This window comes from Ischnura elegans, chromosome 8 (genome assembly GCF_921293095.1).
Source record: "Ischnura elegans chromosome 8, ioIscEleg1.1, whole genome shotgun sequence".
In the NCBI taxonomy this organism is placed as follows: domain Eukaryota; kingdom Metazoa; phylum Arthropoda; class Insecta; order Odonata; family Coenagrionidae; genus Ischnura; species Ischnura elegans.
The window spans coordinates 6,255,934-6,269,494 of NC_060253.1; the positions used below are offsets into that span (position 1 = coordinate 6,255,934).

Below are 13,561 nucleotides of genomic sequence, written 5' to 3' on the forward strand. Positions count from 1 at the left end.
ACTCAATAGGGAGGGCTGTAGCCCCATAACCCCCCCTGTCGCTATTGTAATTTTCAGATTGATGGATTCTTGGGTTCTCAGCCAGGTTAATAGGTTAATTCTGTCGTATAAGCCTGCGTTTTGGGAGACGACTTGTCTCCCATTTTCAAGGCCGCGTTACTCTTTGAAAGTCCAATTTCACACTGAAGTGATATTACTGTTTACCGAGGGCAACAATATGGCACAGGTGTCGTTTGATTGGCTGTAGGTCTTTTGAAATTCTTTATGTTCTTCCTTCATATTTTTTATACACCTGATTACAGGTCTCCCAGCATTGCTAAGAGGAAAGCCGGTGTTGCAATTTTTAAGGCCCTGAGTAGATCCAACATGAAACAAAAGAATTGCCCAGATGAGCCGCCTGAAAAAATGCAGTCCAAATTGCCTTAATCCCATATGTGTCAACCATATCTAGTAAAATCCACCGCATTCTATGACGGTATAACATCGAAACCATCTATCTGCCACCACCTAAATTAAGGCATTGCTTGGTGAGGGTGAAAGAAACTATTGGCCTGAAGACACCAGGGGTTTATAAGATTCCTTGTGAATATATGTGGGGGAGACAGGCCGAACAATTGAGACAAGGCTAAAAGAACACCGAAGAATTTTCAGATTAGAGCAACCAGAAAAATTGGCCGTGGCGGAACACAGCATTAATGAAGACCATGCTATTAGATGGGGAGGTACAAAAATTCTTTGCCACGCAAAACATTACTGGGACTATATAATTAAGGAAGCCATAGAGATCTGCCTCAATCCCATGGTGAGTGTGACCACTTGTATTTATGTTTACTCTGAATTACAATACTCTTCTTATCTGATGCTAATTAAATGAAGTGTCTTGAGTTAAGGCTACATTTTTCACTTACACCAAACCAGTGTCTTCTACAACTCCACATTAAAGAAACTAACACCCCCATAGATCTGCCACTATCCACCCTTGAACATATATAACGTTAAATTCTGATAATATCTAATAACTTTGCCGAATTGCTCTGATCAGATCTGAGTGTGCCAACCCGAGGAAAAATATAATGCACAGTTTAATCCATTCCATTCATCAAATGGCAGATGGAATTGTTTTAATTTCTTTTAAACCTATTGTGAACAATAGATTTATTCTTATCAACTAAATTTTAAAGAAAAAAATTCACATTCTTGCCTCACTGATGAGCAAAAATTGGACTTAAAACCTAATAAGCTAACAGCGGGAAATATCATTGCACTATTGAAATCCCTATCAATTAATTACGATTTTGTCATTAGAAAAATTGAAATTGCTTCAAAAAATGAAAATTCTTTCACAGCTGGGCAGATAACATAATCCATGTCAATCAATTCTAGTATCAACAGCAATTCCTTATGGATGGGTAATTTGGAGAAAACTTCCACCAGAAATAAGTTATATACAACTACAGTGCACTGATGTCGTCCTCCTAAAAAGCAGATTGGATAGATTCTATCTGCAAATATGTTCTCCAGTAACATGGGTATGATATTATACACCATTAAAATGCCATTGAACAAATTTTCTCCTATTAGAAGACTCATAGCTTGTGTTTGCATTTGTCTAATCAAGTGCATCATGGAAATTCACTCATAAGAATGGTAAGTTTAGAGCAAGACTATAGCCATAGCTTGACCCACAGTTATTTTTATAAAAAGGTATTATCTGCATGCCTTAAAACAAGCACAATTTATCTTATAAAAAATATTAATCAGAAGAATCCCAGAATAATTATATAACAATAAAAATCTATTTTGAATTTTTTTTAAATTAAACAGAAAATCAATTATGACTGTTTGACCTATAGGGTGAACAAAATAAATTTGCACACAGAGTCATCACTGCCAATAAGCAAATGTAAGATATTCACAAAATTTCTTAAAAAAGACATACCACAACATTATTAAAATACGAATATATAATCAGTCTAAAATATATTCTGTCCTACCTAAAATATTTACATACAAATCTTTAAATTCATAGATGGTGAGTTGTTTTCCATAGCAACATGGTAAACAGCAGATACTAATTGAAGTAAAACTGCTAAAATCTGTAGAATAAATAACAGTGGTATATTATGGCAATAGAAATTGTTTTCTCCAGGTATGTTTGTTTGATATTTTTGCCATAAACTCGTGCACTACCTTAACTCCTGAAATGGCAGTTAAACAGTTGCTACAGAAATAATCTGAATGATATTTTCCCTCAATTGCTCATTTTAATAGCTTATGATCAAATGATCATAGAACAAGTTACAACAAGAATTTGGTGCAGTGAGTGAATGATGCAGCCTCTGAAGCAATTTAGTCCGAGATTACTGCAATATAGCAGGAATCTTCTGCAAGGTTGCATTAAACATCCTCAGTTGACTAGATACAAATCATCTCACTCAGTTATACCAAAAAATCAACTGAACTTCTTTAAAAGAAGTCTTAGTTATGCTTCTCCTAGAGGTGATTATGCATTATGAGGGATTATAATAATAAAAAATGGGTATAGTTCAGAATGCATTTGATAATTGCTTTTGCTCCTTGTAGCAATAACACTTCCCACAAAAAGGGATGGCTTGTCATCAAGAGCATATACTACGACCACTGAACAATTAATGGACCCAAAATGTAAAGTTGCCATTGTCACTGGAGGAGCAACTGGAACTGGCTACAGTATAACTAAGAAGCTTCTATGCTGTGGTGTAAAGGTACACTTTTATTTCCATTTTTGATTTTGTGAGTGAGAAGTACCGAAGCAAAAACATTTTATCATTCACTTTCCATATACTCTTGGTCATACTTTCATATCACCCATGTTGTGCAGATAGGGATATAAGTAATGAAGTAAGTCACACTCTCCTGCAATATGTTTTTAGCTATGAATGGTTAATGTTGGAATGATTTAAATAATGTTAGAGTGGGTTGCATAATGTTGGTGAGGGTTTCATATTAGGGGAAAGTGGGGGAAAACCGACTGGTTAACCTTTCTTCATTAAAAACTTGACCTTCTGGGGCTGATATTCTTTTAAATGTGGTTAATAGTAACATTAATGCATTAATAATTAGGGTGTGGAATATTAATGTAAATGCATTTTATGATAGTGATTACATATATTGATGGCAAAGTTCTACGTGTGTATCTCAAATTCAGCCGGTTTGAGACAGGTATCTTAAACAAAGTGTATAATAACATTAAAAAATAAAATACAAGCAAAAACCAACTTTGTTTGCGAATGAATGCTTCTTTTTCAGTTTTATGAACTTTTAGTTTTTAATTTCAGTGTACAAGTACAAAAAATTAATCGTTTTTTTGCTCTCCTGAAAAATTGCTATTCTTGAGATACGTCTTTTTAGAACTTAGCCATCAATATGTATAATTTTTTTTTCAAATATTGACAAAATTACGATTTTGCCCCATAGGTCGGCAAAACAGTCACCCATAGAATTTGTATTTACAAAACCTTTATTGCACAATTTTGGAAGATTAATTTAACAAACACACATGTAACAAGTGTGTGATATTTCTCAACATGAAATATTAAATTAACAATATGTGAGGTTGGATATGAACTTGGATATGCAGGGAAATCACAAATGAAATTGTCATCTTCTTCTTCACAATTTGAACACGCCTCATGAGCCCACCCTTTGCAGTTCAAACATTGTATCCAACCCACTTTATTCTTGGAACTGGAATACAACTCATTGCTAAATATGCCAGCCTCCTCGTCTCCTTTCGTCACAATCATCCCTATCTTTAAGAGCATCCAACCTCTATTGGTCCGGTCCCACCCTCTGATGACGGTTTTGCCCCTCGACACTCAGCATAATAAATATGGTAACTCAAGCATATCCAAAATCAACTACTTGGCTACACGGGCTTAAAGAAACACAACTAAAAACACTAATTTATCATATTAATTTATTGTTGGTAAAGCAGATTGGGATAATAGCTGCCATATCCAAAACAAATATTACAAAAATCCTTAAGAAAACTGCCTAAAACTTGAAAATTTCACAGAAACTAAATGGCGGCCATTATGCAAATGAAAACAGGCTCGATCTGCTGGTAATGGCGGCGGCCACTTCAACTAGTTTATAATATTCCTGCTTGAAAGCAACAACTACCAGGTGATTTTAAAAGGGTCGGTTTAGCCCGCCCAGTTCGTTTTGCCCCACTCTCCCTTACTGGAGAAGTCTCAGTAATGTTGGAGTTGGTTGGAATGCACTGGAATGGACTAAGATAATACTGGAGTGGGATGGATTATATTGGAGTTGGTTCGATAATGTTAGGTTGGGTTATTGCAAACTACCCTAATCAACACCCTATCTAAGAGAATATCATCCATCAAAGTCGTTCCTTAGCCACAAAAATATGAAACTATTGTCAATCTACATTGCAACCAATAACTGAATACCACTATGATTATTCCATTTTTGCAACCTATTCTTTTCAAAAAATCGTTTCTGCTCTGAAATTACCCAATTTTTTAGTTTTTATTTATTTTAGATTGCATACTCTATTACTTTCAATAATTCCATGTTTGCATTAAAGACCCCTCCCTAATTTTCTCTTGGCAATATCGACATTTCCTTAAAAATAGCCGTTTTCAAATTATTTTCTCCTGTAGCACCTCTTGTGTTCACGATTTGCCAAAATTCATTTTATAAACCACTCTTATAAGAGTTGATTAATGAATTAGTTGCATATTTCTTGACAGGTTTTAATAGTGGATATTGATGGACAAGCTGGACAAAAAGCCGCTCACATCCTAGGTGAACAATTTGGACAAGGGAGTGTACTGTTTTACCATGGTGATGTGTCATGTGAAGGTCACATTCATGGTGAGAAGGTATTCATTATCATAATGAGTTTAAATTATTGAAACAAACTTTGGATGGTGAAGTAACGGATGAAAATGAGGTAGTCAAGAGAAAAAAATGAGCAAGAAAAAGTTTTTTGAAAACATTATTTTCACATATTTATCAAGACTAATTTGACCTTTTTGTTACTGTAAATGTGCATTTTTATTTTTGAGGCACTTTCTAACAGTTATTTCCCTACAAATGAGTTTACATTGACTGAAAAAATTAAGTTTCAATATTTTAGTATTAATTTTATTATTTTCTGTTTTTAATTTATGATAAATTCATTTTGAAAAAACTAACAAACACTTAGAAAAAATTAACAAAATTAATTTTCCATTGGTATCTATTTGGCTTATAAATACTCAAATAACACTTTTAGCAGTATTTCATTGTACACACTCCAAGTATTGGATACAGATTTTGCAAATAATCAAAGCTAATTTTGAGTCCCTTGAAGCAGATGCATACAAAGAATTCTGTTTTATAACACAGATAAGTTGCAAGAATAATATTTTTCAAAGAAACTAGAGTTAGGTGTGAAAATTTTTAAAGGAATTATGTAAACCATAAAATAAACCATGTGTAAGGATAATTCCATATGAATTTTCAAAAGAATTAGTGTGTGGGATGATAATCATTAGATGACGATTTTAATTCATTTAATTGTTTTAAAGCTTTCTTCAGAAAATGTTTTGATCACTTCGGTGGAGTGAACATCCTCATCAACCATGCCAGTGTCATGGATGCTTGCAACTGGGTCGGGGAATGTGATATAAATTTGGTAAGTACAAGTCAGAGAGTTGTCAAAGTTTCTTTAACCTTAAAGGCTAGGTGTATGGGCACACTAATGGCTGGTTTTTAGATGCCTGGAGAAAATTTTATGGAGTATGAAAACTAGAGTTACCTAACTAATCCTTTCATTTGATATAGGGTGCTTTCCAATCGCATATCTGCGCTGATCTGTTTTAAACTGTTTAGCTCAGAGCGTGTTCCAATCGCAGGTGTGACGTCATCTGTGCTAAACAGATGGGAACACATCCTGCACCATTGTTCGTCTGCGCTAGTGTGTTTCAATCTGTTGCGATGTGAGCTAATCTGCACAAGGTGATTGGAAAGCACCCATTATGAGTTTGACAAAACATTATTCTGAACTGCTTTTACTCGCAATAACTTACTAACATTCTCCAGCTAAAGTTTTGGCTATTCCATATTCCAGTTAAAGCTAACCAGACATTATAAAATTGGCTCTATATTAAATGATTGGAATTGAAACTACTAAAACTTTCCCCAGATAAGTACTTTCCTTCACCTCCATTCATCTATATACAACCCAAAGTAACACTTCCATTGCATGTGATGATAGGCTAGTCATCCAATCAACTCTACAGTCTAATGCTCAATCTTATAGGCAGTACCATTAGAACTCTTTACACAAATTCCTAAGGCCATGACCCCTCATATTTTCCACATACTATATAATTAAAAAAAAAACTTTCTCTTCCAAGCCTTCCCTAAATTCTACAGAAATTTGCACAGCATCCACACACACCACCTGATATCCAAAGTCACTCTCTCGATTTCCACGTCAAACATCCCTGTCTGAGATTAACCTCCTCCACCATAATTCCCTCCTCCAAGTTCAATCTCTACAGTCTTCTCCCACTTCCAAGCAGGTCTTTGGCATATTCCCTCAGCATGCTCTGAACCTCTTCCGGTTGTCCATGCCCTTCCATTTTAGCCTTGATTTTTGACCTTTCATGCCCACTAATCTGATCTCCTTCCCTCTGAAACTTTTCCATGTCTTCACACTGCCTTTTCTACCAACCCTTTCTTGACCTCATGGTTTCTCATGGTAATACATTGTTCATTTGGCTATATATTTATTTCACAGCCCTCTGTTCACAAACTCTTCTGTGTCTTCTCCGTTTTCGTGATAACTTCCATGCTGACCCATGTTTCCTTTATCCTTTAACTTTCTCCGCTTCAACTCATCTTCTCTACCACTTACACACTTCCGTTTTTATCATATCCTACACTTGCTCTACAGCCTGTGAGTCACCAGTCTTCTGGATAATATTTTATATCTCATATGCACTAGGTTGCCTCAAATCCACAATCACCACAGGGAAGCCAGGCAAATTTTTCATGCTATTCCTGAACCTCTCTCTCACCATGATGTTATCAATAATCCAGGAGCCTGAAAATACTCAAACTCAGTAAAACAAATATTATATAAATGTATGATTTTACACTTTCCCGGCGAATAACTTTAGAAAAATCTTCTCGGGATTTCGCTCTTAAATAATCTAACCCGCGCGCAATCCCGAGAAGATTTTTCTAAAATTATATAAATGCATTTTTATAGATTCCAAGAACAGCTGAGAAAAACAAAGTATTGCTCCAATTTCCTTGGAGGGCATGAAGTGCTTGTGTTGAAGCATTTCAGAGACTATAGAGTCTGGCAACAGGTAGACTCACAAATGTAAATTAACTTGCATCTACTCTGACCCACTGCCAGTTCATTAAAAACAAGTCAAAACGATTCTTGAGCCCCAAAACCCTCGACTCTACCATAGGTACTGCAAAGTCTCAGTGAATGACCAAGGGGGGCAAGATTGTAGTGAAATTAGGAGAGGCTCATTCTAGAATTTAGAAAACTCTCGCTAAACTGACCAAAAAATAATGAGCTCATTTGCCACTCAAATTATATTTTTGATTTTGATAGAACTTGAATAATATAGACATAAGTATTTTTACATTTTGTCTTCCATCTCGCTCTTCTGGAACAATGAAAAATCAACAGCCTTTTACCTTAAAGTTGGTGATGTTGCAAACTCATTCAAAGTCGTAGCTTCTACGCTAGGTACAATTTGGCCTAGTGTGGCTTGTTGTGTCTTGCTAGTGATTCCTTCCTTCCATGATAGCTCTCCATCAAAAAACCAGAACTTTAATGACCTCACCCCCTCATGAGTCGTGGGTGGCAACATTCACATTTTAGTATCTCAGTCTTCTGAGAGAATGGCTGAAACAGGAAGACCTTTTCTGTCCTAACTCCTACTTCCCTTTCATCCACCAAATTCTTAATGAATTGCAATTTAGGATCTGAGTAAACAATACCATTAGCATTGCACTGTAAATATACAATAATTATTTTATTTTCCTCCCTATCAAGTGCATACAACAAATACATTAAACCAATTTTTTTCTGACTACAACATGTAAGTATCAGAAGAAGGGATGCTAAAGAGTACCCATTTTGATTACTTTAACTTTGCCATTGGCATTCATCAATGTAACACAAATAATTTCCCCCCAGTCTGCACTTTGTGAAGATTCTTCTTACAGAGAAAACACAATTTAGAGGATTGTTTGAATTGAAATGATACATATATCATCTTTCTGAGTGCTGACCTATACCTGGGATATATGTATCAAGAAATTCTAAAGGAAATGAAATACATACGTTACAAAATGCTGCTATTTTTTGCACATCCATAAGCAAGGTTGCTTTAGATTAAATTTGTTGAATAAGTGAGAAATAGTAAGTAATGAAAAGTTTTACAGTCTGGAATTTTTTTTATCTATTCATGTCCTTAAATTTAAGGATTTATAACATAGGAACTGATACATTGGTCAACTGCACTTTTAGTCAGAGCAATACCTCCGCTGGACAAACGCTCGACAGTCACCCACCGAATCAAATCCACTCATCTGGTAGCCCTAGTAGTGGTGCTAGATGAGCGGATTTGATTCAGTGGGCATTTGTTGAGCGTTTGTGCAGTGTAGATATGTTTGTATCAAGATGCAAAAGCTGATACATCAAATACCAGCATAAAACATTAATTTAATGGTAGTTGATACAAGTATACATTCTCATCCATATGCATTTGATAAAATTTTAAAGTTCATACCAATAATTATTATTGTCTTCATCAGGGTGCTGTGGCTAAATGCATGGAAATATCGTTCAATCATTTATCCTGTGACGTAGGAGTTCCAGGTGGCTTCATACTAAATATGAGTTCAACATTTGCTCTCAAACCATTTCCAGTGCATCCAACCTACTGTGCAACAAGACGAGGAGTACATGGTTTGCATGAAAGTTATTTGGTACTTATTTTTCACAATCTCAATAATTTTGAAAGGTGTAAAATTTCAAATCTAAAGATTTCTAAAAGAGTATTCGTTTGATCAATCTGTAGGACCCATTCTACTACAGACTAAGAAACATAAGAATTGCTCTCCTGTGTGCTGGCCCATCAAACACCTGCAAAATAGAAAAAGGTAGAAGCCATTTGCCGACCAGAGAATTACAGGAAGAGTATGACCGAGTGATGGTGTATGAATGCAAACAAAAGTATGACAAAATTTTGGGGTAATGTCCACTAGATAATAAATATTACTACCTATTCATGATCTGATGAATGTCTTCTTTACAGTCCTGATGCAGTTGGAGCAGCTGTCGCAAATATGGTGTGTCATGCTCCACATGGCTCAATGTGGGTAGTTGAGGATGGGGAACTTTTTATGATTCAATATCCATGCTACAAGAATTGCCGCATTGAATCCTCCGTGCGCCAACTACTGGACTAATAGGAGTTCATTGCTATTTATTCTTTCCTAGCGCTGCCCAGATTAGTATAGATATCTTCTCCCATATGACATCAACATAGTTAACATCAACATAACAACAAATTCTAAAATATAATCTTTGAAAAAAAGAGGGGGCAATTAGAATCTGGTTGTAGTTCATTTATGAACCTAAATTATATCTTGTAACAGTCCAAACTGATTGAGTTGGCCATATAGGCAAAAAGTATCACGTTAAAAGCGGAATAGTAGTAGGTCTCAATAGGATTGAGACCTACTACTATATGTCAGTGTTCTCAAATTTAATGTAGTTCATATATAACCATTACTTATGTGATGTAAATGTGTATTTGTTGACTTATGAGTCAAAATTTGTCCAATAAATGTCTAAGCATGATTAGTTTTAAATCACCATAATTTTTTGCAAAGATATAGCAAAAAATTAAATTACTAGGTATATGTTTATCAGTTACAAATTTATACATACATTTTTGCAACTGATATTTTTAATCTTGAAGCACATGCCAAAACAAGAAGTCACAAGAAGAAGAAAAAATATACATGGAGTGAAATAAAGAGTGTGTGCCATCCTAAAGAATTAAATACCGTTTCAATGAATATGTAGTCCCATACAGGGGCGCAGCTTGGAATTAAGGCTGAGGGTGTTTAGGTGCAACCAATACCGGGGTGTGTGGGGGTACGGTATAACCACCGGGATAAGCGGTAGCGAAATTTTAAAGATAAATGGTTCAAAAAGGTGAGTTTTACGGCTTTTGGAGGGACATTTTATTCATCCTTACTCTATTCTATTGGTAAAATCATTCGAATTAAGTAAAATGAGTTAAACTTAAAAATTTCTCCAGCTCTGGGTTTTGACCCCCAAAACCCCCCCTCGCTGCACCACTGGTCCCATCTAAGGATATCTATGTTCATATAATCCATCTGGCATCAGCTGATTAAGGATCCACCGTGACTGAATAAATGAAAGGAAATATTATTGGCATATTTCGCGAACTTAAAGATTTCTTTCATAAATTACATCCACGAGGAATATTTTTGAAGACATGAATTTCAAATCTGTCATCATATTAAGGCAATCGAAAACACTGGTTTCAGAGACTGGAAAAGACTGGTTTAAGGTATTTTCCTTCTAATTCTAATTCCTATTGAGATTTCGTGTGTTTGGATATATTCACCAATTAAGAACTCAATTAGGAACTCAACCGAAATACATCAATAAAGTCAAAAAGCAATGTAAAAATTGGAAAATTCCAGGTAAAACTTAAAACTTTAATCTAATGCATTTTAGAGCTAATGGGAATTACATGCATTTTTATCTAAATAACATTTGACCTCCATTAAAGCATTAATTTCCCAACAATTTGAAAAGTAGAATATACAATGAACTGCCTGTATTTAATTTTTACCAAGATTCTTATAGTCAGATAGGCATTACATCAATTTTTGTTACAATGACCGTAAATAGTAGCAATCAACATTTCTCTTATGCTTAAGCCAGCATCAATAGGATAGCCTAAATTTAATTTTGTAATAATTGCATGCATTTGTAATTTAATTATGTAGTTTATACTTTATTAATGTAATGAAACTTGCCATTTTATTTAAATTTAGCATTATCTGCAACATATAAATTATAAAATATTCTCTCACATCTATCATGCCTTGTTGCATCACTAACTGGAGCCTTATGTAAACCCGCGTCTTTGCTTCCAAAACATATGCGATATATCTGGGAACAATTTTCCCAGAGAACATTAACATGTTTGCAGAAACAATTCTACCTTTGCAGAAGATGTTTTAATTTTCAGAAACGGGTAGCAAAGGGCTCAGCGACACACAGGGAAAAAGCTGAAGGAGAAATATTTGCCCTTCCTCTGAAAGAAAATTCCCCTTAATTTCATCTGGCTCTGTCTTTGATCAAGCTCATCCAGGGCAACCCTATGAAAGCTCACAGATATAAATGAAACTTGCAGAACTTTTTGAATAATGGGTTAAGCTATGATGATGCCATTTTGGCTGCAGGTGAGTAGTTTGGGGAGCCATTGTCAGAAAATAGTGGAATGCAAGTCTGTTGGAAATGGGAGGGGTCTCGGAGTTTCACACCCTGCAGAAATGCACAGGAGCACTGGCGTAGCAAGGATAAACCCCCCCAGAGCTCAGAGAAATATTTAAGTTTAATCCATTTTACTTAATTGGATGTAGATTACTTATAAAATAGTGTTAGGATTAATGAAATATCTCCCAGAAAGCCGTAAAACTCATCATTTTGAACCATTAATCTTAAAATTTTTCTGGAGGAGGGCCCCTGCAACTCCAGCTTACCCTGGTGGGTATGCAAGACCCCCTCACCCCTAAGTATTAGTTGCGCCTAAACCCCCCCCTCCCTCCTAGCCTTAAATCTTAGCTGCACCCCTGTTCAGGAGATACTGTTTTAATTGATCCCCCTCCAAAAGAGCCGTACTTAATGAACCCCCTCCTCTCATAAACCACCCAGAAATTTATTGTGACTATGTCCCTGCTGGAATATTAGGAAGACATTAGCCCAACAATGCACCCAAACAGAGCGTGGCATCGCAGCAGGTGGAGCGTTTTGCTGTGGATCGAAGAGTACAGGCATCCCCCGAGTTACGTATGTCTCGACTTACGTAAATCCGTACTTACGTAAGCGATAACCGTATTTCAAATGATTACGTTAATTTTCGAATGCGAGCGCGAAGAAGTAGATATTCGCCCGTACAACCTATGGTAGAAAAAATATCGAATAATTATCGAGTTTTTTACGTGCTAAAAATAACAAAGTGACCCATTTTTGTCATTCCTCGAAGGAAATTTCATTAATTTCTGTAAAAAAATCGCTTATAAATCCCAAGTCAGCAATCAACGTGAAAATTTGCAGTTCTAGCGATGGATGTGGTGGCGTATGTGGTTGCGCTCATTCTTGTACGATACAACTTGTTTTACAGCAATCTCTGAAGCGCCATCGCAAAGGTTCGACTTACGTAAATTTCGACTTATGCATAGTCTGCCGGAACGCATCTCTTACGTAACTCGGGGGATACCTGTACTGGGTTTAAATCTGGGTGATGCCTCAGGGAATCTCTGAAATAAACATCTTTGCCATGCAATTCTTCCGTGACGGTTGGAGAGTGATTTCATGAAATGTACCTATTATGAATCTTTCAATGATAGGGTTTAATAATTTACTTTTTCACTGCCGAAAACTACTTAATTATACTTTTTCATGTTTAAAAAAATATGTGGTAATTTACTTAAAAATCCCTTAATTCTTTTTGATTCTAATACACGACTGTAAAAATGTTGGCAAATAAGCCCATTGAGGATGCATGCAGATCAAATGTACAGACAGGGTGAGAAACAAAGTGGAGAAAATGAGGGATGTGAGGAGCACCATTTGCTAGAGACCCAGTTAGAGCTAAGTACACAGAGAGTAGGTCATGTCGCAAGGCACAGAAATTGCATGAGGAATGCAATACAGGCAAAAATACCTCATGGAAGACATAAACATCAGTACTTGTTGCATTTTAAGAAGAACACAAGGAAAAAAATATGAGGAATTGAAGGAAGTGGCATGGGAGAAGGAGATAAGGATGGCTGGATCACATAAATCATAAGATCCTAGCAAATGAATAATTCCCGTCATTATGCATTTTTTAGCCTTGTCCCTATTAATGTATTGTTCTTCAAGAGGACACATCACTTCCACTGCATTGGTCTCATTTCCAGACATACCAACTGTATGCACTTCCAAACTTTGACCAGTACAGGTGATGAGGTCAACTTTAGTTTATAACTGAGAAACAGGAAATTAGAGTTACTTTAGTTAGAATTATTAGAGTATACTCCATCACTCACTCAGTGATTCATGCTGTAAGTTGATTTGGATAGGTAAAGATTGAACTCACTCCCAACTAAGTCACAGGTGCATGAGTAGGTAACATGCATTCAGGGTAAGAGGAGCAGATGAGGATGTAGGGGTGTCTGAAGATTTAGTACTCTACCTACACACTAACAGATCTAATATAGA

The 13,561-nt window shown here is 35.8% G+C and overlaps 1 protein-coding gene across 1 annotated transcript; it reads left to right on the plus strand.

Annotated features, from left to right (window-relative positions):
• The first annotated feature begins 2,035 nt into the window (after window positions 1-2,035).
• LOC124164193 (15-hydroxyprostaglandin dehydrogenase [NAD(+)]-like) lies at window positions 2,036-9,903 on the plus strand. Its single transcript, XM_046541405.1, has 8 exons — window positions 2,036-2,149; window positions 2,272-2,499; window positions 2,584-2,744; window positions 4,758-4,881; window positions 5,580-5,686; window positions 8,842-9,015; window positions 9,108-9,262; window positions 9,345-9,903. The coding sequence occupies exons 2-8, from the start codon at window positions 2,328-2,330 to the stop codon at window positions 9,496-9,498; spliced, it is 1,047 nt and encodes a 348-aa protein (XP_046397361.1). The 5' UTR covers window positions 2,036-2,149; window positions 2,272-2,327; the 3' UTR covers window positions 9,499-9,903.
• Window positions 9,904-13,561: the final 3,658 nt, after the last annotated feature.

Bases quoted from the DNA above. Each gene is read 5' to 3' on its own strand.
- LOC124164193 (XM_046541405.1), top strand. From the start codon at position 2,328: ATGATGCAGCCTCTGAAGCAATTTAGTCCGAGATTACTGCAATATAGC. The intron at 2,500-2,583 runs GTGATTATGCAT...TGCTCCTTGTAG, and splicing joins TAGTTATGCTTCTCCTAGAG to CAATAACACTTCCCACAAAA. The intron at 4,882-5,579 runs GTGAGAAGGTAT...ATTGTTTTAAAG, and splicing joins ATGTGAAGGTCACATTCATG to CTTTCTTCAGAAAATGTTTT.